The sequence below is a fragment of the Haliotis rufescens genome, unplaced genomic scaffold (genome assembly GCF_023055435.1).
Source record: "Haliotis rufescens isolate VD_foot unplaced genomic scaffold, xgHalRufe1.0.p SCAF_8, whole genome shotgun sequence".
In the NCBI taxonomy this organism is placed as follows: domain Eukaryota; kingdom Metazoa; phylum Mollusca; class Gastropoda; order Lepetellida; family Haliotidae; genus Haliotis; species Haliotis rufescens.
Window position 1 is genome coordinate 24,718,545 of NW_025964372.1, and position 26,914 is coordinate 24,745,458.

Here is a 26,914-nt window from a genome sequence, read left to right on the forward strand (position 1 = left end):
AAATTTGTGACTGAAGTTTGTGTGAATAGATCTAATTAAGTTATTTCAGAGATGACATCTTTGCACTGAACATGATGTTGAAAACCAGGTAATTTTCATACATTTTTTATTTGTTGAAAGTTAGGGGGAGACTGGTAAATTATTAGAGCTGCCAGTCCACTAGAACTGTCAGTTTCAAAAGCCAGCGAGAACACTGTTTCATATAGGCTGGAAAGAAGGTAAACTCTATAAAAGGCCATCCAAAAATAAAGTAGGTAGCTTGGGTTTTCTAAAGTTGTCTTTTCACTTTGAAATACGGAAAGTTGCACAATGTTGGAAAAAAGCCTGATTTCAAATAAGGGTATTGACTGGTTTATCGATAGAAAAGTTCAACAAATTCAGGCTAGTGGCAAAAAACTACGGACATTATCAGGCGGCAATAAAACCTATGGTGCACCTCAAGCAAAAAAAACCAAAACAAAAAACGTTACAGTTAGGGCTTATCTATCCAGGGACTAATCTAGGATTTTAAACTAACTGCACTTGGCAGGTTAACTGGGAAAACTCATCACTTTTTCAAAATTGGGATGTTTGCTAAAGATTTTCATTTTCTCAAATTAGGAGGTACCGATTCGGCGTAATAAGCGCCCCGCTCTAATAAGCGACTGTGGCGAGACTTGCTAATATATTGGCTTTTGAACAATCCCAATTAGCACCCCTTCAGACCCCTTTTCACATATAATACGCACAGCTTCCTTCTCCTATTCACATATAATATGCACTCGTGTGAAATATGCACCCTTTATTATTGGCAATTAAATTCTGGAAAAATATATCTGTCGTACATAAACATTTCAGGCTGTCAGCATAAACCAAAAAATTTATCTTTCAACTCTGTTTTTTTCACCAAAATAATATTCTGATAAGAGGCCCCTACGTCTAATTTTGAGAGCGCCTTGAGAGCGCCTTAGTGTAAAACTAAGCACTAAAGCCTGTGAAATACAAGCCACCTCCACCAAACCATAGCATTGGTCTTAACTATAACTACATGAACTGTAATCCCAATCAGAGAATTTGTACTGACACTGGCTGCAGACCTCTGAGCAGGCCAAGATAATCCCTGTCTGAACATGCCAGGAGAGTTGAGAGTATCTACCTGCAGGTTAGTTGGATCCCTGTAGCTCTCGTCCGAGGCAGTCTGCAGCTTCTCATGGATCCAACTCTCCAGTTCGTCAGCATCTCTCTTGAAGTACTGGTATCGGCGGGAGTCCTCGAGACGGTCCCTGCGGTCCCGGCAGCTGAACTTGAAGTTGGTGTAACGGGACAGCACTTCATCTCTCCTGTTCTGAATGTCCTCTGCTGTTTCGAGGATCTTTATCTCGCGAGGCTGGACCTCTGTCGTCGACATCTTCTGGGTCTGCAACAAACAGAAAACATTTTGGATTACCGGATCGGGGACGGTGTACACTAGACACATTGTCTTGGACAACTTAAAATGTTTGGTCAACTGTAATGGTAATAAATTGGTATGTCCTCAGATCCTGGTTTAGCAGCAGCGAGAACCAAGATCTGAGAGAGTAAAAGGTAATTGTACACACATTCTACCATGTTCTTAAACCACCATTTTGACTGCTAAAATATGTGATTCATCTTTTCTACATGTTCAGATTTCTGACTTTTCATTTGGTATTTAATATCATCAGCCTTCAAAATTCATGCTATTCAGCAAGCCCGAGCCAACTAAATTGTGCAGAGGACAAGTAAAAATTCCAAAGATGGTACTCCTCATATCATAAGCAACTGAGGTCAATAATGTTCAACCAGTTCTCAATGATTTAAATTTGCTACAAATAGGAATGGAATAAAACTGACAGAAAATGTAAACATAGTTAACACATTTTTCATGTTCAAGCAGGACTAGCGATATAAGTTGGTTTTTTTAAATATATATATAAAATAAGGTTTATCATGATAATGTATCGCTATTTTTTTTTAGTTATTTAATATTACAGTTGATACTAACACTGTTAGCATGGTTAGCGTTACCAAAACTAATTCATTTTGAGTTGTGGGTTATGTTTACAAATTAAAACATAACCTTCGACCCAAATGACTCAGTGTAGGCAACATGATCAGCATCATCAGTCGACCGCAGTAAATATTATCTGCCATAAAGCTACCATAATGTGTTTTCATTAAATTTTGCTGAAAAAGCAATCATGACAATATTGATCCTTGCCAGGTAATGAGTTACAGGTGCAACAGATGGCATACAGGTATGTCGTGCTTGAACAGTGTGGCACTTTCTGCATACTAAGTAACTATGAAATCTGGTACATCATCAGCATCTGAATCACCAGAATCACTGGAACCAGCTAAACACTGGGGTTGGTGTTGTACCGGACATACTGAACCACTGTCTACAGCAGTGTATGAACCTAAGAACGAAATTCACAGGATCCTCGTCATAACCTAAGGGTCAGTTGACATGAGTGAGAGAGTGAATAGAGTGGGTGGGTGGGTGGGTGGGTGGGCGGGCGAGCGAGCGAGCGAGTGAGTGAGTGAGTGAGTGAGTGAGTGAGTGAGGTTGTCTAATGCTGCACTCAGCAATATTCCAGCTATTTCAGGGAGGCCTGTTATTCATCCAGTCTGACAACAACCCGACCCCGTTAGTCGCCTCTTACCACAAGTGTGTGGTATCTAGTACAAGGCGTACCTGATATACTGTAGCACTGTCTTCAGCAATGTTCTAAATTAAAAAGGAAAGTGAAGGGGCCCTTGTCATAACTAATGTTAAAAGTTTCACTTATGGATCACTAGGCATGCTAGATTCAAATACCACAGGAGCAAACCATAAGGACCCGAGGGAAACCTTAAGGTCATGCTGTTTCAGAGTTCCACAATAGTACTTTCTCCTTTCTCTCTTTGTTCTTAAACGCTGCACTCAGCAATATTACAGATATATGACGGCAGTCTGTAAATAATGAAGTCTGGGCCAGACAATCCGGTGATTGACATTGAGCATCAATCCATGCAATTGGAATACGATGACATGCATCAACCAAGTCAGCGAGTCTGACCACCCAATCCCGTTAGTCGCCTCTTACGACAAGCATAGTCGCCTTTCACGGCAAGCATGGGTTGCCCATTCTACCCCGGATCTTCACCACTGCAGTACTACTGTGAGTCGGCGTTCATGTTATCCTAGACAGCAACTCCATGTACCATGTAACATCTAACTGTTGGTGGATCATGGTACTTAGTAAGAAGATTTTAGAAAAAATGGTTTAAATACAGGTACATTTTAAGTTGTTTTCTTCTCATACCTATATAACTATTTAATCGAATAGCATTACAATCGGAGCCATGTTAAAATGCTTTAGAAGTCTTGTCCCTCTAGAGTATCTTAAAAACAATATCAGCTAGCTCCATGTAGAATGGTCAAAACAGAAGTGATTTTTTTACAGAAGCACAATTTTAACACATCCAAATAAAAGATTTTTCTTCTTCAGTTCTATGCTCATTTTTAACCACTGATCTTAGAGCTTATGAAAATAAACCATGAATGAAATGAAAGTCTGCAACTTAAACAACTAGTCCGAAGCCTGAGTCTAGAATTCTGTTCGATCTCGTGAGATTACAAAATTTACAAAATACCAAACAAGGTACTAAAGATTGTAAGAGCCAATTTCTGGCTAGTCAATCCTAAGTTTTTGTTTGGCATAGACTGATACACATGATACAAGTGACATGATAAGTAAGACATTAACATCAATTTTCAATTTGTTCCAGCTATACCAAGTTGACAGATAATTCACACGACACACCATAGATATCAATGGAGGCTGTGTCTCCCACTAATGCCAGTATCAGTCAGTCTGGTCATTGATTAAGCCGTTGAAACCCATAATGTGGAAGATCTAATTCAATCTTGCCACAAAAATCTCCAGCAGTAAGTGCAGGGAATGAGGGGGCTCAGAATGAGGGATCAACGCTTTGATTATCGACTGCCCAGGCATGTTCCTTCGACCTAGACGGTGATGGGCCACAGTGACCTTTTACAGCTATAATTAAATGAATTTCAAATGTCTTTGATCTGATTAACAAAACATAAGGCAGTAGGCCTAAATATATTTCCTAACCAAGTTCACTTTTTTTCAGCGAGACAAATCACAGGAGTTTCATCACGAACATATCTAAGGCCACAGTTCAGAGATAGTCACCATTTGTCAAATCAAACTAGTCCCAGGCCTCAGCCAGGCATTTTTGTCCAAGTAGCGAGTGGTAACATTCATGCCAATATTGTAGGTAGCCAAAAGCATTTGAAATTATCTTTTATCAAATAACTATTACAATCTGTACAAGTCATAGCTCTAGTCTTGGAATTGTATATTAGTGGAAACTGTACTTGATTTTTGTTATTTGTGACTTGAACAATAACGAGATTATATAGGTATAGCCTTGCTTACCAATAAGCATTGAAAACTGAAATAAAATACTAATTACATAAATATTTAGGTATTTCTGTTTATTGTGGACTTTAGGATGAATTATAGTCTGTTTTACAGACCCTGATACAAATATATATAAAATCAGCCCATGCAAGTCTATAATTTGCAATGGTCTAAAGGACTAACTAGTGTTTGGGATAAAATGAATTTGTTTTCATGACAAGGCCCTTTTAAGGAAGAAGGCCCTTTCAGTTGTCTATTGGTTGGTTTATAACACTGACAAACAAAAACTAAATTAGACAAACATAAAATGACTTCTGACAATTTTGAGGCTTTGTCTGACAACCAGGTAAATTCCAAGGAAGGTGAAAGATTCAAAATCTTCACTTTTGTAAAATGTCACCCAAATTGAAAAGAAAATAGTTTTAACTATGTTCAGCTACATCACAAACATGCAAAACATGTAAACATTCCTCAATTTCAAGCTGAGACATCAATAATCAATCCATTCTGCATGTTCTAGAAACCTTGATGTAAATTAAGGATGAAGAACAACGATTAAGGATGGCATAGCATGCGAATAACATATCAAGGCAAAGCAGCAACATTATGACTGCTTTGTTCAACATGGCAACAATAGTCCTGAACACTAGAAATGAGTCACAATCAAGAACTGAAAACTCATTATGTATACATGGTGTATGGATTGAGGATTGTTTTCTTTTATTGTTTTTGTCTTGTTGTTTGACGCCACACTCAGCAATATTCCAGCTATATGACGGCAGTCTGTAAATAATCAAGTCTGGACCAGACAATCCAATGATTGACATCATGACCATCGATCCAATTGGGATATGATGACATACAATGATACATCAACTAAGTCAGCGAGCGTCTGACCACCTGATCCCGTTAGTCCTTACAACAAGCATAGTTGCCTCTTACGGCAAGCATGGGTTGCTGAAGACCTATTCTACACCCGATCTTCACGGGTCGATTGAGGCTTGTAATGGAGTCTCTCAGAAGAAAAGTAAATATTCATCTGTCAATAGTGTCATATCTGACGGGGGAATATCTAACATTCTAAACTAAGTGCTCTTTGGCAAGCAAACTTGGAAGAATCTTTCCTTGGTTCAAAACATTTTTTTTCTAAAATTCCAGATGTATTTTAACATTGAATGTTAACACTGAATTTTAACGTTGCATTCGATGTAGTAATGTAAAACTAAGCATTAAAGCCTGTTCCTCTGTTGGTCACATTATAAGAGAAACACAAGACATTTCTACAAAGCCATAACCTTATAACATTAGTTACAACTATAACAGCATGAAGATCAGGAAATGTTTAATTCTAATATGGGAATTTTTACCGTCATTTGCAGACTTGGGGCCGAATATCGATCTCGAAGCAGGTCTAGAAAAACCAATGTCAGATCATGACCTGTATATGTTGCAATACAAAAGAATCCGCCCCTTCGTACTTCCTTCACTTTGTCCATAGAAATACTGTGCCTACTGCAACCATTTAAACCACATTGAAAATGTCTTCAGCTGGTGTTAAGAGCACCGCGCTCATGACAAATTTATCATTATATTCATAGGAATTCTATTCTGGCTGATTTTTTTTAACAAAACAAGCATATCATTATCAACCCTCAGAATGAAATGAAACAAATAAGAAACCATATTTGTGGATTGAATAAAACATCGTATACGATACAAAGCAAAGTAAATAAAAGTGTCTACCACTAATAACAATAATTTTAAATCAATTAGAGAATAAAAGACAAACGAAACAGGATCATTAAATAATTAACAATGATTAAAACTAAAAGACAGCCCAAACATATTTTTGACAACTAAGCATTTTGTGCTGACTAGTCAGTTTGCCCTTGTCACTCTCAACATAACGAGTTAAAATTGAGATATTGAAGGTTACTGGATGTTAGTACATACCTCTCCTGTTCTGGGTGGAGAGGAGGTAAAGTGTTAGACAGAAAAGGCCATAGTAGATAGCATACGCCAACAGAAGGAGGGTGACAGTTAGGAAAAACAGGTCTGGGAACTGCTCAAGAAATGGACATTTAAACATCCGCTGGAATCTGCCGGTAGAAAGACACAACCCCAAGGCACCTCACGGAACAACTGTTGGCTGGTGAATAGTCAAGGGAGCAGTGAGGCAGAGCCATCTACATCGATACTTCCAGTCTGGTAGCGCAGCCGTGGTCGGGTCGGACAGCCGAGGAAACCATTGCTGCTGATACTCTGCCAGAGCTGGCTGGCTAGATCCGCTGGAGATGTTGCCACGGCAACCATCTGCAATCATTACTGATTCAGGCAGATCGATAGAGTGTGCTTGCATTGCTCTGCAGTGTTGCAGGAACTAAAGCCACAGTAGGCAAGCTATCTGATTATGTCATGTTGGAAGGAATTGAAGAGAGATGGTCGACGTATTTCTGTCTCCAGTGGAACTGCCGTGGGAGGCTGTTTTTATCATATACTGTCTCATTAGGTTGAAAGGAGGTTTGAAGTGGGTTTCAAAAATGGCTCTGGTGTTGCTTTTACCTCTGAAGCGTCTAACGACACTTTTTAGTCTTCGAGACATTGCTGCTTATATTTGAAAAAGACCTAGCTTGGTATGCTGAGTGGACAGAAATGAGATTAACACCCACAGACCTAGTGCTAATGATGTATCAATATTCTGTGTGAAGATATTTGGAAGAATCAACATGCAAATATTCTAACAGCAAACATCCAAATGCATTGTTACAATTCCTTACAATGATATGAACAGGAAAATCAGTAGCTGGCGCTTGAAAAATGATATACACTCTTGACAAAATATTTGCTTTAATGTCCATGAAGAAGGGTTTTCACTGTGCCTTAGACATCAATATTTAACCTTTACCCAGACCGTACGTCATTTGGTTTAAGAATACATACATCTTCCATGAACATGTAAAGACCACAGTCGGTGCCAAAAACTTTAGACTAATAACCTTAACTTGCCTCCAAGCGTCATTTTCAGTAGTGTTATCTATATTGGCTTGACTATAATTAGCTGGAGAACTAGACCAAACATAAGTTTACAAGACTAGGGCTTCAGGCTCGTGACCATGACCTTTACTGCAGTTTCATGATTTCTAGGCCATTCCTTTGAATAAAGAAATTTGTTGAATTCCTAAAAAACATCTTGGAAAACATCTGTCAGCAGTGGTCAGTGGCAATATCAAGTTTAATATTTTGAAGCATGGTATCATCAGAAATTCTGAAAATACCAGGTGCTAAAACATTCTCATCAGGCTTACAGTTTACTGCGCCAGGTAAGAATACATTTACATGTCTGTTGGCCACAAATTAAATTTCATTTGCCTAAATTTCATGAAATTAAAACTTATTTATTCTAGAATATCACACCCATCAAGCGGTTGTTTCAAAACAACGATCAAAGAAAAACAAACCTTGGTTCAGTCCAGTCTTACATGCTTAGTGTCAATTCTGCCACATGAACCGTCCGTTAAAATCATAAAATAAAACTAAGGCAAAATGTAACAGAGAGCGTCATACATTTCAATTTCATGTAAAATGGACATTCTGAACTGAGCACCCATCTCAACAAAAAATCTTTTTATACATTTCTTACACACCACTTTGACATATATATAATATAACAGACAACAGTCCACTGACTAGTCGGACTTGTAAACTCTACTGTGCTTGGCATCAAGCATTAAATTTAAGTAAATATGTATATGTCAACTTGCATTACCATGGTAACCATAAAAGAACAGTCTGATCGTATTCACTTGTCCGAAGCCCCTAACTTGTATTTATAATAACATCCTGGTATATTAAGATCAACTTGTACCAGTCCATATACTAAGACTTTAACTTCAGGGATTATCCTGTACATTTTTAGCTATGAGAGAAAATCTCCCCTGGTCCAAAAGCAAAGAGATTTTTGGGCGTGTGATTTTGCTAATTTTCAGAGCTATTTCATCTTCACACAGTGGGGAAACTGTATTTGATTTTTGGTACTTGTGACTTAAATAATATTGCAAGTAATTTTACCAGATTATATAGATATATCCTCAGATATCCTATTTTCAAACATTAATTATTCCACTGCGAATACATTGTTTTAAAAATATTAGCATTAGTATTAACAAAAAATTACATTTGACTTATATTTCTGTTCCTTGTCTTTTTAGGAGAAATTACACTAATATTTATGTATTTATGTTCATTGCCAACTTGATGGGGAATTATTCGCGAGGACAATTATAGATCGTTTAGGAGGCATGTATACCACCATCAGCTGTTCATTTCGTTGGCATGCAGGAGACAATAATCTGCAGTTTCGACAAATTTCGACAATGTGTGTTTAGATCATAATTCAATATATTTAGAGTGATGACATGAAATAGCACCTGTTGTAAATGGTATTACAGTTTGTTTGCAAAAAAATATATTATAATATTTATGTTCCAGTGCTTTCGTCAATTTTGCCATCTTATTTCCATCTGAAGTGTGTACCATATCAGAGGCCGGGTCTCTGACCATATCAAATGAAATCTTGTCAATATGGACTTTTCAATTAATTAGAAGTGACAGTTCAATATACAGTGACTATTGCTCCAGGTTCACCCTATTGTTTAATTAGCAACAATTAAGTCAATCCCTGATACCTACTAAAAATATCGGTAATTAGTTGGGACCCGTGAAGATTCGGGTTAGAACAGGTCTTCAGCAACCCATGCTTGCTGTAAAAGGCTACTATGCTTGTTGTAAGAGGCGACTAACGGCAATGGGTGGTCAGACTCGCTGACTTGGTTGATGCATATCATCTTATCACAATTGCATGGATCGATGCTCATAATTACAATCACTGAATAGTCTTTGCTTTGTGCAGTGTTAAACAACAAACTATAGGATATAATGGTAAATCACAAGCTTGGGCTTGTATTTGACTCAGAAGTGCTAACTTATAGATACCAACAGATGGACCGTCAGTCATCCCTCTGGACCCAAACTAAACGCATCCATAACTGATCTTGCCACATGTAATGTTAAACAACCAGCGCCCAGCGATAGAAACTAATATTTAATCCACTAGTCCCTATAATGAAATCATATAGTAAACCCCTTTTAAAATGGCAATATCCTTATGATACTTAACTAGTGGACAGTTTGACAAGAACAACAGGACTAATGTCAATTTCTATTGCTGATAACCATGATAACATTACATTCTCATCACCATATCAATGTCATTTCAGATGCATCCAATCTGGTCTGAATACAAGTCTGCATGGAAAACTAGATTCAATGAATTTAAATAAACTGAAAGAGTGAATCTCAAAATGCCTTCGCACTATAGAAAGCTCAGGTTATCTCATAGCTGCACCGTGACATTGTGAATGGGTATTTTATGATAATCAATACATTCGTTCACTAGGAGTGCTGGTATGACATTGACAAGCCGAGCCTGACCCAGACTAGCTCTGATGATTCACTCTGTCAACAGGTGCAACAATAACCTTCTCCTGCTGCGGCACCTCAATATAACGCTAGGCTTTGTGACAGCATTAGTAATCAAACATTTTACATGAACTAAAATCATTACATTGCATATTGGTTAAATGATGGCAAAAATAATTCCACGATGGAACAACTGGACCAGAATTGTTGAGAATTGTAAAACTTGAAAATCAATATACACTATTAATGAAATTATGAATAAACATTTATATGCAACAAGGGGAAAACAAACAGTGCCACCTGCTACAAAATTATCTCAAAACACAAGTTATTAAGTTAAGCAAATAAAACAAAACAGCTTGGAATAAGTGAAGCGCACACATACTTCCATACCTGAATAAGGCTACACCCTCTACCTTATCATGCTTATAGTACACTGATGGAATGTCCACCTTATACTGAGGGAATGTCTGCCTTATAGCGAGGAAGTACAGCAAACAGGACCAGTTCATCCACAATGAATTCACCTGAGCATGCAAAGCCCATGAACATAACCATACAGCAGCCTCAAGCTACCAGGTTGAGTGAATGAAATATAAACAGGTATTTTCACACTGCTGAGTTAGCACAAATACATACAATGGTAGTTGATGCTAAGAATTTTAGGATAAGTAAGTCGAAAATTACCCAGAACAATGCAATTACATCATGTACATACCTGTAAAGATAATTTACAATTTACTGACAAAGCAATATTGTGATTATTGAGTATTGCAGTGTTAGAACTTGGTACTAGTCCTATAGTCCTTGTCAATCTGTCCAATAGTTATGGTATCAAAGGGACCAGTAGAAATTTCCCTGTTTTAAGGGTTTTTCTATATGTTATCATTGTAAGGACTATAACTGTTAGTTGCTACCCCTGTATTGAGATTTTACCTCTTCTAGCTGAGAGAGAACAGTGATTAACATCATAAAGATAATTAAGAAGGAAGGATATTTTGCATTTATCTCCAACAACAAAAATATATAATATTCTCTTATCGAAACTAAGGGGGTTCTGGGGTCCTTGAGATCATCTATACTATTTGAATCTAATGGCCCATATCTAAATATTTAACCTTGCTATGCCTATTCTCTCTCACTTTTCATCAGATGAAGTAACACAACAGTGACAACACAGAATATATAGACAGAAAGAAGATGCTAACTCCAGTTGTTGGGGAAGCAGTACCAATGCATGGGGCAATGGAGCAGAAGCCCTTCAATGAGGCAGTGTAGATCAGCAAAGCCAATGGGTGGGGTAGGATACTGGTCCAGCAAAACAAGTCTCACGCTGTGAATCATGATATCATGGTTTTGTATTTCAGGGCGGCCACCTTGCTAATGGGAACAAAATGGAGTCATTTGCTGAGACTCATTTAAATTTGGACATGTTGAAAACAGTCAGAAATATTACCAGCAATGAAGACTCATCATCATCATCATCATCATCATCATAAATTGGCAGCAGAATTTATCAAATACAAGTTATAACAATGGAATTGTTATTTTTGGTCACTGAATTCAGCAGAGACTGCTTGGAGAAGGTGAATATTGTTGAAAATCATAATCTAAATAATAAAAAAATAAATTCATAACTGGTGACAACACAACTTGTCCTTCAGAGTTCTGCATCTTTACGAGGATTTTATTAAAATATTTTACACCATAACTCTTTACCATGTTTACATATTGCCTGTTACAAGCTAAGTGTACTAAGTGACAGTAACAAATAGACTGAACATGCTGAAAGAATATGCTTTTACTTGAGTACCAGTAACAGCCTTTAAGATTAGTGGCTAAAGATACAGACTAACTAAGATCATAAGTATATACATGCAGGACTCATACAGAATGTTAGACACATAGAACATAATTCCACAGCCTATTCAAGTCCCCCCCCCCCCCAAAGCTCTAGTAGACTAACCCCCCACCCACCACCTACTACTGATTAAAATCATTTCACATTTGACCTATTCGCATGACATTTGTCATCCACAGTAGAACTTTTCTTCAAATTTGCTACTGATTCAGGTATATTCACTGCTTACAAGAGCATAGTAAGGGAGGTAAATCTATGGCTTATGGCAACTGTGAAAGGATGTATTTATTATGCCAAACACTTTTGAGTCTACTTGTAACCTGCATTTGGCTCTCAACATCATTGTTCGAAGATTCTTATGTTAATATAGATGTCAAAAGGAGAAAAATTAGCTCAGTTTAGAACAGAATGTTAATAGATGCAGGCTTCAGACTAGTGGCTAAATTTGCAGACTGTAGCATAGTACAGCTAAGTTGACCCCCATGAATGAACCACCATTAGCACTGGCCACAGTGGGCCATTGTCTCAGTGAGATGTGTAACCTGAGACTGGTGCAAGGAGCAGGCAGCTGGATGGGCTCTGTAAGACTCCCAGGAGGAATGCCACACTATCTTGTCTACATAGCTTATGTACTCCCAGCCAGGGGAACACACAGCCAAACATTCCTCATCTGGCTCACAACATCCAATATGTGAGTGTAGCACAAGATAGATAGCTCAAATCACAGGGTTTCAGATCAGTTTATTTTCTATAAACTGATTCTGTGATCACTGGTGACTAATCTCAAATCATCCTGAAGATTACATTTTTAAAAATTTAGTAATGATGCACACTGTCCAAAGATAAGCATGAAAATCAAGAAGTCTTTCTCATACCCCTAATGTTGGGTGGGGGTGGGGCGTTTAGGTGTGAAGATGCACATACCATAGCAGAAACCACTCCAAGAACCTCTTTAAATTAAAACACTGACAAAGAAAGTCCTATCAAAAGTCGATATGGTCATCCAATTCAAAATGTTTCTAGCAAAATTACTGAGTTAGCAAAAAGTTAAATTTGTCTGCAAGACTGCAAAGAATATTGATTGGAATAAACAGACCTTTTCTGAATCCATTATGAAGGAGTCTGCCACTATCACTTCTAATCATGCTTAACTCGGTGCTTGAAAATAAATAATACAAGCAGGATGGAATCAGACAGTGGTCAAGCAGTCTAAATTTACTTTCAAGGCAATGTTTATAATTCTAGAGGTCGTAGACAACCAACTGAACCAGTACAAGGCAGCAGATTTCTCTTCCTGCCACTCCTTTGGTCTACTCCAAAAACTGCTCAGTGAAAACCTGTATATAGTGAAGCCCCAAAGGGACTCCCACCCACCCCTCCTTACTATGCACATCGGTGAAGTGCCATACTTTCAACATCAAATCATAAACATTACTACACGACTTTATCAGTGGAATGATCACACTGCACTTATACCAGTTGAGACGGCTCTTGGAACTTCAGGTTAGCTGCCATAGTATTAAAATCAATGGACCCCTAAATAAAAGCTTTTCACATTAGGGAAGTGACAGAGACCTTGATTTTTAATCCTAATTTCAATTACTGCATATTATCTTTTACATACATAACGTGTTCAAATGCAACATTTACGGTACACAATCCATCACATAAATGCTGAACCATCAAAGTAAATTAAATGAAAAGTTCAAAGCAGTAATTGACAAAATGATAGCCACTACCTTCCTGTAGACTATATCCTGGGGCTGCTGATGCACGACTGAAAGCTAAAGGTCACGAAGACCCACTGCAGTGAGAGGAAGCCTAGCAGCCTGGACTGATTTGGATGTCAGCCACTGTTCAATGATGTAAGGCTGCCTGCAGGCTATGATATAACTCAGAATGATAAGACTTGGGGCAGGCAATCTGGAGGTTTGATCATTAGCCTGTTATGTAATCAGGTAATATGCATTTGGTATTTCCCAGGAATTCCCAGAAGAAATATTGTACATGTTGTAAATTCCTCTTTACTGTGTTGTTATTTCCAGATTGAAAATAAAGATTCATAACCGCAATTACCAAACATACACATCTGATGTGCTGCACAAATGCAACCTAGATCATGTATCCAAAGATGAACTGTATTTTATTCTCAAAAGTGTTGCAACATGCACACAATTCACAATCTGTCACATTTCCGCTCAGTAAGGCATGCATCATTATTTCTTTAAAATTGTGACTTTTCTTGACACATAATTCAAAATTTGAGTCACTAATTTAAGGCCTTAGAACCCTTTTTATCATGGTTAAAATTTACTTGTCTGAATGCAGTTTCCAAATATTATTGTTTGTTCATGTAGGCCAAGGTTTAGCCTCTGTACACAGTTATATCTCTGAGCTGATCATTGAGTGCCCTGACATAACTGTAAATATGAAATAATTAGTAAACATAGCCCAACAGTCATGACACCAAAAGGTATGATCTAATTTGGCTTGAAATGGACAGGTGTGCTCTATGTACTGAGAAACTGTTACATACAGAAAATGTTTAAAGAGTTGGCAGGGAAGCATATTGGCACTAGCTATGTGGTCTGTCAGTTTGGGTGATTTTATAGGTATATTCTCTGTGTTCGAAATTAAGCATCAAAGTCAAGGTGAGGTGAAAAGGGGCATAACTTTCCTTTTAAGATTATTGCACTTTTACACTGATGTGCATGCATGTGTGTGTGGCTGCTTGGTCTAGTCCGGACTAATGCCCATTTTATAGTGCTAGTCCACTGAGATACCACAGCGCAGTTTAAAATGAATACCCTAGTCAGACACAGTATACAGACTCCGAGATGACAAGTCCTCATTGTAGTCCCATAATGCCTGTAGCCAGGCAGGGTAACAACAAGTATTATCTTTTAAAGTTTTTTTGTATGACGCTGCCGGGGATCGAAACTCCAGAAACCCCCTTAATTTCAAACATGACAGACAGTAGAATATAAGACATTTTAGAGTGTGTCCATACGTTATGACTGTTTTGGCTTGGAAATGTTTTGTTTAATTTAGTTTTCCTAAATCATGATAATACACAATCAAATCAAAGTACATAACAAACATTGCCATCAAAAGACACCAATCTTTCAACACAACGCCACAGTAAATTACGTCACGTGAGAAACATGTCACTTACACAAATATGAAAAAAGGGTGTCTCAGGAAAAAAATGTCTCAGTCTTTACAAATGAACCGTATTGCCCTAGATTGGGACTGGGCATATGTGATAATGCAGTATATTCCCCCTTAGTCTTGGAACACTACCTACATAACATTCTATCAAAAGAAATTACAGTCAATACATTAGATGCAGCAGCTGGCAATGAATCATACTCTTGTGAGTTTAAGTATACAGGATACATTGATCAGTAATATATTACACAACTGATATAAAGTTGGAGATGAAAAAGCAAGAATGCAAGCTATGCCATTTGGTTAGCAATTTGTACACTACTGATTCTGAATGAATCATACTGACATTTCTCAAACAGTACTGCTATGAGAGTGGGTTGGTATCTCTCTGCAGCTTTTTATACCATTAAATATCAAACAGCAGTCTACATACAATTACATGATATTTCTATATATCTTGAAATTACTACAGCTTGAAATGAAAACTCTTATGAGTGACAGGTATTGATGATTTGCGAACATTTCATAACCCTAAACAGGCCTCTGTACTAAATTACTCATCAGATGCCATAATTCTATGCATCAGATACATTGAGTCAAAGCGTGAATCAGAGACATTCATTTTGCCTGAAAGTGTTTCATAAAGGTGGCTTCATAATGCATTATGAACAAAAACTGTTAAACTTCAAGATACTGTCACAAAATGATGTGAAATGCGCGTCTTAACGCTTCCTGTAAACCGGCTAAACCAGGTCAAGCCAATCTACAGTTGGGTGTGCTGCATACCGAACATATCTGTGTGATTAAAGGTATGATGTTAAACGTGATCAAAGCACGAAAGCCTCTAAACGATTTCAAATATATTTATCTCAAATAGGTTACTTTAATATTATGCGATAGCAATCTTACCTGTTAAAATACCGCTATTACTTTACTGGGATGGCTCCGACAACATACGACCTTCAGGGGATTCTGTTCGATCGTTGGAAAACCGCGGTAAGCTCAATTAATAACACTGGTGCGTGTGAATAAAGTTTGCCTTTCACAGACTGTTCCCTTTTCAACCTCAACTAAGAGCTGTTGTAGATATAAAACACAGTGGGATGTACAGGTGCCGAGCTATTAACGTAAGAACAAGAATTGAATACACTACACCAAGGGAGAAAACCAGTATAACGGAATAGCTATCACGTGACCGGAAGAAAGCACCTGCCGCAATAGAACGTATTTTCCGTAAAACTTATTACATTACTTAGATTACAACGTCCATGGGTTCATGCAAATATATTATACTTTCTAGGCTTATAATTCAGTTGGTACTTATTTTTACAAAATAAAAGCTTACATCGAAACAATTGCTATTTCATTAAAACGTGTTTTGTTAACGAGAGACAAATCTTCCATGGAAAAAAAACAGACTATGTAAGTAGTTTTCCACAGAAATGATTGAATTTACCTTCAGCAAAAGTAATACATGTATTATAGATATCGTTAATACACATAATGTTTTTTATCTAAGCACATACGAAATTACGAAAACTATTCTTATGCGTTAATTTTGTTGGCCATTTTGTTCAAATGTCCTTTCATGTCTATTTGAGTTCTTACGAATATATAGATAGTCATGTCGAAAATAGTCCATGGTCAAATGCCAACACAAGCTTCATATCAACGCGTGCATGTTGAACAGTCTCTATCGATGAAATGTATAAAGAAGCGCAGCGATCGCTGCGAGGAGCTCAAAACATTCAGAAATACCTTCCAAATATAGCACGAAACGTGGGGTTGTTTATTTCCGGGTATGGCGTGTCTAAACACGTTCGTCCGTATATTAAAAGGACGGACATATTTTCAATAAGGAATGAATATTGTAAATTATGAAATGCATTTCCTCAAATGGATGAGAAGAGGAAGTTTCGCCACAAGAAATTCAACGGCACAGCGTATCACACTCGACATTCACAGCTGATTTCAGAGATCATCTCCCCAGCTGTTCGTCTTCACAGTCACAGAACGTAATCCAAAGTTGGAATTTATTTCAGAAAAATAATGGAATCTAACAAGACTGATGCAGAAGCTACATGTGAAATGAAATCCAAACCCCAAAGTTACGTCATATTTGACACGGAGACGACTGGTCTACCTGGGCCGTACGGCAATCCAAAGATTACCGAGCTGTGCCTCCTTGGTGTGCACAGAGATGACATGTTTGAAGATGGAGTGACAGTACCCCGGATTGTCAGCAAGCTGCAGCTGTGCCTTAACCCACAAAAACAAGTCTCTCCTGGTTCAAGCATGTTAACAGGTGATATTTTGAATCCAGATTCAGGATCATTCTTGATTATCCATCGTCAATTGATCGTATCTTCAGTCAGTTAGGATACTTGACCCGGAGCTCTTCCCACATAATTTCATTTCGCGTCATGACCTCTGCTGGAAAAGTACATTGTTGTCCGGAGTATATATGATATATTTGGGATACTTTCTTAGTAAAGTACAAATTCTAGTACTTTTGGAGGTTGAGTCCCTTCCGGGATTCGAACCCAAACTCTCAGAGTGAGGCACCTAATCGACCGCACACAAAGATCTAACCCACTTAACCATCAAGGCTTCCACAAAATGAAAGTCCGACTAGTAGTCTAGATCACATACTTTTGTACCCATCTGACGAGTGTAAATTGACATGGCTCCCATGGCCGAACTTTCTTAGTAAAGTACAAATTCTAGCGTTTTGTGTGCTGGCGATTAGGTGCCTCACTCTGAGAGAGTGGGTTCGAATCCAAGATGGGACTGAACCCAAAAAAGTATACTGACATTTGTACTTTGCTAAGAAAGTGTTATTCCAAATATAACATATTTTTTGTTACATTAGACCACTTTCTAAATGGCATTGCGAATTCATAGCTTTTGGCCATGAGAGGAGCCATGTCAATTTACACTTGTCAGAGGGTACACAAAGTTCATGAGCTAGACTACCAGTTGTTGGAATTTCATTTTGTGGAAGCCTCGGTGGGTTAGATCGCTGACTTTGTGTGCTGGCGTTGCCTCACTCTGAAAGTCTGGGTTCGAATCCAGGATGGGACTCAACCCCAGAAAGTACTGTAATTTGTACTTTACTAAGAAAGTGATATCCCAAATATAACATTTGTTACATTAGACCACTTTCTATGTCGCATTGTGTATTCATTTGAAAAAGGTTGTTGTGTGACTAGAAGATATATAATTGACATAAATCTTAATGGTTATTTTTACAGGGTTGTTCAATGATGCACTTGACAGACAACAGCCATTCAACAGTGAAATTGTAGCAGTGATTAGAGGATTTCTGCAAACCCAAGCACAGCCGACATGTTTGATTGCCCACAATGGCGACAAGTTCGACTTCCCCTTGCTAGCTGCACAGCTGGAGAAGGTAGATGAAACCTTGCCCCATGACATACTTTGTGCAGATTCATTATTAGCCTTCAGGGAAATAGATCCACCTGACACACCAAGGTCACCAGCTGAGGTCAGAGGTCAAACCTGGGAAATCACTGAGGTTACACCTGGTAAAAGACAAAACTCAGATGATCAGTCAGATATTCCAAAGAAGCCCCAAAAAGATTTCAGTAAGACCCAGTCACTTTTTGAAAATATCAATCGTGAAAAGGCTGCCCGACAATTGTATAAGGAGGAAGCTAATGGAAGTGTGACAGGAGGCAGGAAGAGTCTGGAAAAAGCAGTCAGCCTTTCAAAAACAAATGAAGTAGATGCATCTTCATTTCGAGAAAATTTCAAATCGTCAATTCACACTGATTCTGTTTGTAAGTTGACACCCGAAGTAGCAAAAGACTTGGTAAATGTTCTTTCACCATGTTCAAATCGGTCCCAAGACACTTGTGTCACTCGCACCAGGTCTGACAAAGTGGCATCTGAGACAGTGAACAACTCGAACTCTGTGCAGTCCACCACCACCACATCCAAGCCACAGATTCACAACAGGGGTAGAAGAACGGGTTCTGAGGCCAGTCAGCATCCTCGCCCCTCTCAACTAAACACCTCGTCAACTTGTGAAGTTCGCACAGGTTTGTCTAACACCCCAACTGCTTCTTGTGAGGCAGCCACTAAAACACAGCTGGACTCCCAAGGAAGTTTTATGGATGAGGACTTATTGATGGCTGTAACACAGATGGAGGCAGACAATGGCCTGGGCCATAAATCCCTGAAGAATAATGACTCTGTCCATCCTCAAGCAACTAGATTACCAATAAAAAGGCGATTGGATCATGAAATCTCTACATTTGTTGGTGCTTCAGATAGGGAAGCCTGTCAGGATCGTAATGGTTGTGACACGAAGAAATCTTGTATATGCCCTACTAGCAGTTCTGACATCAGATATACAGGAACTAGGATCAGCTTTGGGACTGAGACTGGACTTGTGTCAAGCTCTCAGACTCAGAACAGAGGATCTGTGAGCAGTTCTGGCAGGCTTGCACCTTATACATGTCATGCAGCACCTTTGAGAAGTTCTGGTACACAGAACCTTAATACAGGACCCAGTAGTTCAGGTATTCAGGACACTGATGCAGGATCCTTGAGCAGTTGTGAAACACAGAACCCTAGTATGGGATCCTTGAGCAGTTCTGAAACACAGGACCCTAATATAGGATCCTTGAGCAGTTGTGAAACACAGGACCCTAGTATAGGATCCTTGAGCAGTTGTGAAACACAGGACCCTAGTATAGGATCCTTGAGCAGTTCTGAAACACAGAACCCTAATATAGGATCCTTGAGCAGTTCTGATACACAGAACCAGTCGACAGGACCCAGTAGTTCCGGCACACCGCACAATGATGCAGTTCTCATTGGTTCTGATACACAGAACACTCAGGTTCTGACGAGTAGCCAAGAATCTGTCCTATCCCATCCATCAAGAGAAGATTCTGATGCAGATGAACACAGATCTCAGTCAATTATTGCGGGTTCTGATCAACCAAGGCTAAACTCTGAGGCCACAGTCATATACAATATGGTTCAGAACAAGAAAGCCGTAAGTGAACTCAGCTCGCAAGGTAGCTTACCCGATGGTGCATTTCTTGAAGCTGTTCAGAATATGGAGAAACAGGAAGAAAAGGCAAGGAATAAGGTCTTTTCAGTGGGCAGTGACAGTGTCAAGGTCACTATGGTCAGAGCCATGGACGTCAAGAACAATAACTCTGTCAGAGATGACAACCATATTTGTTCAGCGGTTGAACCTAAACGGAATGGAGCAGACAGTTCTAATACCTCATCTAGCAGAAGTGTGGCGATGAAAAGTGTCCCCCGAAAGTCCTACCGATTACAAGATGTATACAAACGATGTTTTGGTCACCCTCCACAAGTAGCGCATACGGCTGAAGATGATTGTATTGCATTACTGAAAATAGTGAAGAAATTCACACCACGGTTTCTTGACTGGGTCGATGAACATTGCGTCCCGTTGAATACAATACCGCCGATGTATTAATTTGGGTGCATGTGCATTGGGCATTGGTGGGAATAAGTAGAATGTTATGTGTATTTGGTTCTGATTTGATGTACCTACAGTGTTTATTCATCAGAACCAATATGGCTTGTGTTGGCACAATGAGGCTTTTTATGTGAGTTGTTTTATCCAGCTAGGCCTATTATTATGATTATTGTTGTTTGCATAGGTGAGGTGAAATGGGGTTTAGGGTTGTGTCCAAGATTATTGCACTTATATAGCGAAGTTGTTTCATAGCTTATTATGACTTGAAACCTAATAATGCAAATAGTCCAGTCAAATTCAGGTGAGATACACAGCCTATTGGTTCTATTTTTAATCATGTTGCTGAGCTTTGCGACACAACCTCATTAAAGTCAGATCTTTGTTCTCACTTCTGCAAACAAGGATTTGAGGATATCCTGTTTGGAACTACTACAAGCAAGCATGCGACCCGTGAAGATCCGGGGTAGAATAGGTCTTCAGCAACCCATGCTTCCCGTAAAAGGCGACTATGCTTGTCGTAAGAGGCAACTAACGGGATCGGGTAGTCAGGCTCGCTGACTTGGTTGATGCATGTCATCGATCCCAGTTGCAGACCGCTGTCATATAGCTGGAATATTGCTGAGTGCGGTGTTAAACAACAAACCCATCAACCAACAAGCACACATGCATGCATGTTCACACACCTTTTCATGCATGTCACTATATAGCTGCCATAATCTTGAACACAATGTATGGTCTCTTTAAGATCAGCTGAAAATATTTCATACAGATATTAGTGTAACATTGGTTAGAACTCGGGTAATAAATTTTATGAACTTGACTTGAGGCACAAGACAAACATGTTCTTGTGAAGATGTCTTGCTTTACTGATATTCTGGGCAGATTTTATGTCCTGCTGATATTATGGTTTTGTTTATACCAGACATGTATACTTTGTACACTTTAACTGTGTGTTTGGAAGTTTTTCTTTATATTTGCCTGGAAGTCAAATTGTTCTACAAGAATGTTTTTATATCGGCACTTGTACAATATACTCACTGACAAAAGAAACGAGAACCATAGAAACATAGAGAAATATACATAAAGAAGAGATGTTTCCACTGTGTACAGCTCACTGACAAATATGGTGATGTGATACTTTGGATAATCAGGGACGTAGTTCCTATTGACTGTCGTGACAGTACACTGTCAGTCTCCTCGTTTGTCCCAATCTCATTAAAATCAGATCTAAGCTCTAAACGAAGTAGTTTTCGCGTACTCAAAAAATAAAGGACCCGTGAAGATCTGTGTTAGAACAGGTCTTTAGCAACCCATGCTTGTCGTAAACATGATTAAAGGTGACTTTGCTTGTCGTAAGAGGCGACTAAGGGGATTGGGTGGTCAGGTTCGCTGACTTGGTTGATGCATGTCATCGATCCCAATTGCAGACCGCCGTCATATAGAGGGAATATTGCTGAGTGCGGTGTTAAACAACAAACCAACCAACCAACAAGCACACGTGCATGCATGTTCACACACCTTTTCATGCATGTCACTATATAGCTGCCATAATCTTGAACACAACATAAGGTCTCTTAAGATCAGCTGAAAATATTTCATACAGATATTAGTGTAACATTGGTTAGAACTCGGGTAATAAATTTTATGAACTTGACTTAGGCACAAGACAAACATGTTCTTGTGAAGATGTCTTGCTTTACTGATATTCTGGGCAGATTTTATGTCCGTCTGATATTATGGTTTTGTTTATACCAGACATGTATACTTTGTACACTTTAACTGTGTGTTTGGAAGTTTTTCTTTATATTTGCCTGTAAGTCAAATTGTTCTACAAGAATGTTTTTATATCTGCACTTGTACAATATGCTCACTGACAAAAGAAACGAGAACCATAGAAACATAGAGAAATATACATAAAGAAGAGATGTTTCCACTGTGTACAGCTCAATGACAAAAATGGTGATGTGATACTTTGGATAATCAGGGACGTAGTTCCTATTGACTGTCGTGACAGTACACTGTCAGTCACCTCGTTTGTCCCAATCTCATTAAAATCAGATCTAAGCTCTAAACGACCTTTTGCAAACTTTGACCGGCCACTTAAAAAAACTGACAAGAAGTCGACGTCAGCCAATAAGAAAGCAGCTTTCTCGAACTTTACGGCGCTCGTTTCAACCTGGCGACTTCCATTTCAGACGATGCTGAAAAAATATGTTGACACAGTTCTCAAATAAATTTTGAAATCTGAACAAATGAAATGTTCATGAGTGTTGGATCACACAACATACCAGTATGTTCGGGTAGCCTAGTGGTTAAAGCGTTCACTCGTCACGCCGAAGACCCGGGTTCGATTCCCAGCATGGGTACAATGTGTGAAGCCCATTTCTGGTGTCCCCCGCCGTGATATTGCTAGAATATTGCTAAAAGCGGAGTAAAACCATACTCACTCACTCGTTTGTGCATCAAACCAATCTAATAACTCTTGAATATGAGTAGCTCTTCATATATTAACCAACATGTATGGTTTTTGGGTTTCTTTTGTCTGTGAGTATATAATGACGATATATTTTCTCGGTCAGAGATGCAGGATATTACAATTTAAAGGTATGTTCCTATATACTCATCTGCGTAAGTTGTTATATTATTATATACAATTATTGATGATATTTTTTATAACTGCTGTACATATTTACATTTTATCTGCTGTTGTTTCATCATACCGTTTATAAGATGCATGGTCAATTTAGGGTATAGCTATGTTTGTTTGTTGTGTAGTTTTCGCAAACACACACAAAAAAGGATCTGTGAAGAACTGCTTGCCATAAACATGATAAAAGGCGACTTTGCTTGTCGTAAGAGGCGACTAACGGGATCGGGTGGTCAGGCTCGCTGACTTGGTTGATGCATGTCATCGTATTCCAACTGCGTAGATTGATGCTCAATCACTGGATTGTCTGGTCCAGACTTGATTATTTACTGACCCCGTCATGTAGCTGGAATATTGCTGAGTGCCCCGTTAAACAACAAACAGACAGACAAAAAGTTTTGTTGTGGGTTAGCTAAGTGGATGGTGTGTTTGTCTGTTAGACATAAGTTTGATTCCCAAAATGGGCAAAAGACAAGAAAGCAGTTCTTGGTGTTCTTTGGAAAATGTATATGTAAATATTGACAGGGGTATAAGGGTAGCTTAGTGGTTAAAGCTGTCGCTCGTCACATGTGAAACCCATTTCTGGTTACCCCACTGTGATATTGCAGGAATATTGCTAAAAGTGAAGATCTCAAGATCTTCAAGGATACGGGGTGCATCAACAAACTTCAAGCTTCATGTATTCAAATGTGATTTATTGTTCCAGAAGAAATTGAGAATCTTTCCAAGAAATACTTCCATTGAAGGTTTTATAGTAATTATTTGAATTCTCTGGAGGGTGGGTGTGGGAGTGAGATGGGCTTTTGGAGAAAGATTGTCTCAAGTGAGTTAGTTTCTATAGTGCATGAAGAATCAAATTGTTTTTGAAATATGTGCTGTATTATATTACTGTGTGTGAAATGTTTAACTTTTGTTAATGAATTAATTATAATAAAGTAGAATACAGGTGCATTAAATATAACTTAAAACAGAAATAGTGAGTGTGTGAGTATTATTTTACGCCGCTTTTAGCAATATTCCTGCAATATCATGGTGGGGGACACCAGAAATGGGCTTCACACACACACAAACAAAAATAAATTGTTCAAGTTATTTTCTTATTTTGTTGTTTTTGTTTAATGCCACAGTCAGCATTATGCTAGCCATAGATAAAGCTGACTGTAAGTATTCTGTAAAAGTCTGGACCAGACAAACCAATGATTGATATTATGAGTAGCTTGCAATCAACTAAAACTGAAACTAAGGTATTGACGGGTAATTGTGTATCACTGTCACACACACGTGACATCACAATATGCTGTTTAGGGTTAAATGGATTGGTTTGGTTGGTTTGTTGTTTAACGCCGCACTCAGCAATATTCAAGCTACGTGACGGCGGTCTGTAAATAATCGAGTCTGGACCAGACAATCCAGTGATTAACATCATGAGCATCGATCCACGCAATTGGGATTGATGACATGCATCAACTAAGTCAGTGAGCCTGACCACCCGATCCCGTTAGTCGCCTTTTACGACACGCATAGTCGCCTTTTACGGCAAGCATGGGTTGCTGAAGAACTATTCTACCCCGGAATCTTCACGGGTCTGGGATACGATGACATGCATCACAACCAAGTCAGCGAGTCTGACCATCCGAACCCGTTAGTCGCCTTATACGGCAAGCATAGTTGCCCTTTACGGCAAGCATGGGTTGCTGAAGACCGATTGAAACAGCAAGTAATCACTTTTTCATTTCTGGAAAGTAAGAACTCAATCCATAAAAAAACCCAGATCAGAAAAAGGAAAAGTGTAAAAATGGTTAAAAAGTCAATATACACAATGTCTGTATGCATTTGATTTCTACAATATGTCAAATATTCCTGACGCAGTAACGAAGTCTAATATTGCCGCAGTAACGAAGTCTAATATTGCCGGCTGATTAGAACCATAAATATGTTGTGGCCCAAAAGTGTCATAAGAGAAAATGAGTTGTTTCTTAAATTTAATCTGAAATAATTGTGGCCTGGGTTGGTTGGTTGATTTTGGAGCAATATTCAAGCTATATGACGGCGGTCTGTAAATAGTCGAGTCTGGACCAGACAATCCAGTGATTAACATCATGAGCATCGACCCACGCAATTGGGATCGATGACATGCCTCAACCAAGTCAGCGAGCCTGACCAGCCGATCCCGTTAGTCGCCTCTTACGACAAGCATGGGTTATGAATCACTGGATTGTCTGGTCAAGACTCGATTATTTACAGACCGCCGTCATATAGCTGGAATATTACTGCGTGCAGCGTTAAACAACAAACCAACCAACAGGATCTTCACGGGCCTGTGACCTGTGGCCTGGGCATTTAAGTAAATAATGCTTCACTGTCTCGGAAGTATTTTCGCAACAGTGTATACATGCAGGGGAGACCTCTTTATCAATGATACCGCGGTAAGCATTTAACCCACAGTGTCCCAGACAAAGTCTTGTAATTATGACTTCCTCACGTTTCTTTCGTGGACGAATTGTCCTATTTGTTTTTACAGAAGGACAAATTGGATTCCTATGTCGACCAGTTGTCCCAGCATCTCACAACCGTCACATGCTTGTGGTAAAATAAAGTCGAAATGTTTTGGTTTGGGTCTGAATTCGGATATTGTTACCTCAGGTCATTGCAAGCTAGATTTCGCAAGTGGTTTTGCTGTCTCATTTCCATGCAGCCCAACATGGGCTGGAATCCACACAATATCACACGTTGGTTGGTTGGTTGTTTAACGCCGCACTCAGCAATATTCCAGCTATATGACGGCGGTCTGTAAATAATCGAGTCTGGACCAGACATTCCAGTGATTAATATCATGAGCATCGATCCACGCAATTGGGATCGATGACATGCATCAAACCAAGTCAGCGAGCCCGACCACCCGATCCCGTTAATCGCATTTTACGACTAGCATAGTCACCTTTTACGGCAAGCATGGGTTGCTGAAAACCTATTCTACCCCGGAATCTTCACGGGTCCAATATCACACGTAATATACTTTACTTCAATTCGCAGTCTTTAGGTGAATGTGGGCAACTTTAGAGAGATGACATTTTTAGGTAGACAGATATACCTGGCAGCCATAATCAATCATTGATGGTATTAATGCTTTATATAGCAATAACATTTTGTTTTGGCAATGAAAAATGGTCATCATTGCAACAGATTTGCACTGGGAAACCTTAACACACACACACTTAGAAAACCACACAGTGATGATGTCCAAGCATTTCTGAATTGGTTCAGAGTATAATTTGAAATTTCCCAAAGCGACTCCAAAATGATCCCTCATCAGCAAACTGTACTGCATATACATTTAATGGAAAAGTCTGTAGGGCACCATTTCCAATAAAATGTATACCAGAAAAGTCTTGTCCAATGCGGACTTGAATAGACCTTTCAGAAAGAAACGTATGAATGCATCTGAACATGTTGCCTTTTATCCCCAGCTTCTGTAATTTGAAAAGAAGTTCCTGTGTCCAGAACTAATCATATAATTTCTCAGTATCAAGGAAGACACATGTGTACTCTTGATTGCATAAATCTTTCTATGCTTCTGCCTTGAGCCGTACATGATGATCCGTACATGAACGCCCCTTTCTAAAGCCTGACTGTAATCGTGACAGAAGACTATTCTTCTCAAGAAAATAATTTCATCGATTTGTGACTTATCTTTCCATGATTGTGCATGGATTGGAAGTTAGGGAAATTGGTGCATATGAAGCAGGCATTGTCGGATCCTTCCCTGGTTTTGGTACTCGGACAATGATGGCATGTGTTCTGGCTTTAGGCATAGTCCCAGAACTCCAGCAGATCAG

General features: G+C 38.8%; 2 protein-coding genes across 14 annotated transcripts in view; one reads left to right on the top strand and one right to left on the bottom strand.

The window, feature by feature from the left end:
• LOC124139286 (spectrin alpha chain-like) overlaps positions 1-16,098 on the bottom strand; it is a 67,521-nt gene extending 51,423 nt beyond the window's left edge. For 6 of the 13 annotated variants that reach the window (XM_046506249.2, XM_046506248.2, XM_046506247.2 and 3 more), the window contains exons 1-2: positions 15,853-16,097; positions 1,136-1,396 (exon numbers count right to left, since the gene is read on the bottom strand). In XM_046506249.2, the coding sequence (XP_046362205.2) occupies positions 1,136-1,387 (252 nt within the window). In that variant the 5' untranslated portion in view covers positions 1,388-1,396; positions 15,853-16,097. Of the gene's footprint in view, positions 1-1,135; positions 1,397-6,386; positions 6,637-15,852 lie in introns of those variants that run through there. The other 7 variants (XM_046506240.2, XM_046506243.2, XM_046506242.2 and 4 more) reach the window with 3 other exon arrangements.
• A 508-nt stretch (positions 16,099-16,606) lies between these two features.
• LOC124139285 (serine-rich adhesin for platelets-like) lies at positions 16,607-20,990 on the top strand. The gene is made up of 2 exons (XM_046506237.2): positions 16,607-17,248; positions 18,198-20,990. Exons 1-2 carry the CDS (start codon positions 16,993-16,995, stop codon positions 20,426-20,428), a joined length of 2,487 nt encoding a protein of 828 aa, XP_046362193.2. The 5' UTR covers positions 16,607-16,992; the 3' UTR covers positions 20,429-20,990.
• The last annotated feature ends 5,924 nt before the right edge of the window (positions 20,991-26,914 follow it).

Excerpts from the sequence above, each read along its gene's own strand:
- LOC124139285 (XM_046506237.2), top strand. The coding sequence starts at position 16,993 with ATGGAATCTAACAAGACTGATGCAGAAGCTACATGTGAAATGAAATCC. Across the intron at positions 17,249-18,197 it reads TGGTTCAAGCATGTTAACAG|GGTTGTTCAATGATGCACTT; the intron begins GTGATATTTTGA and ends TTATTTTTACAG.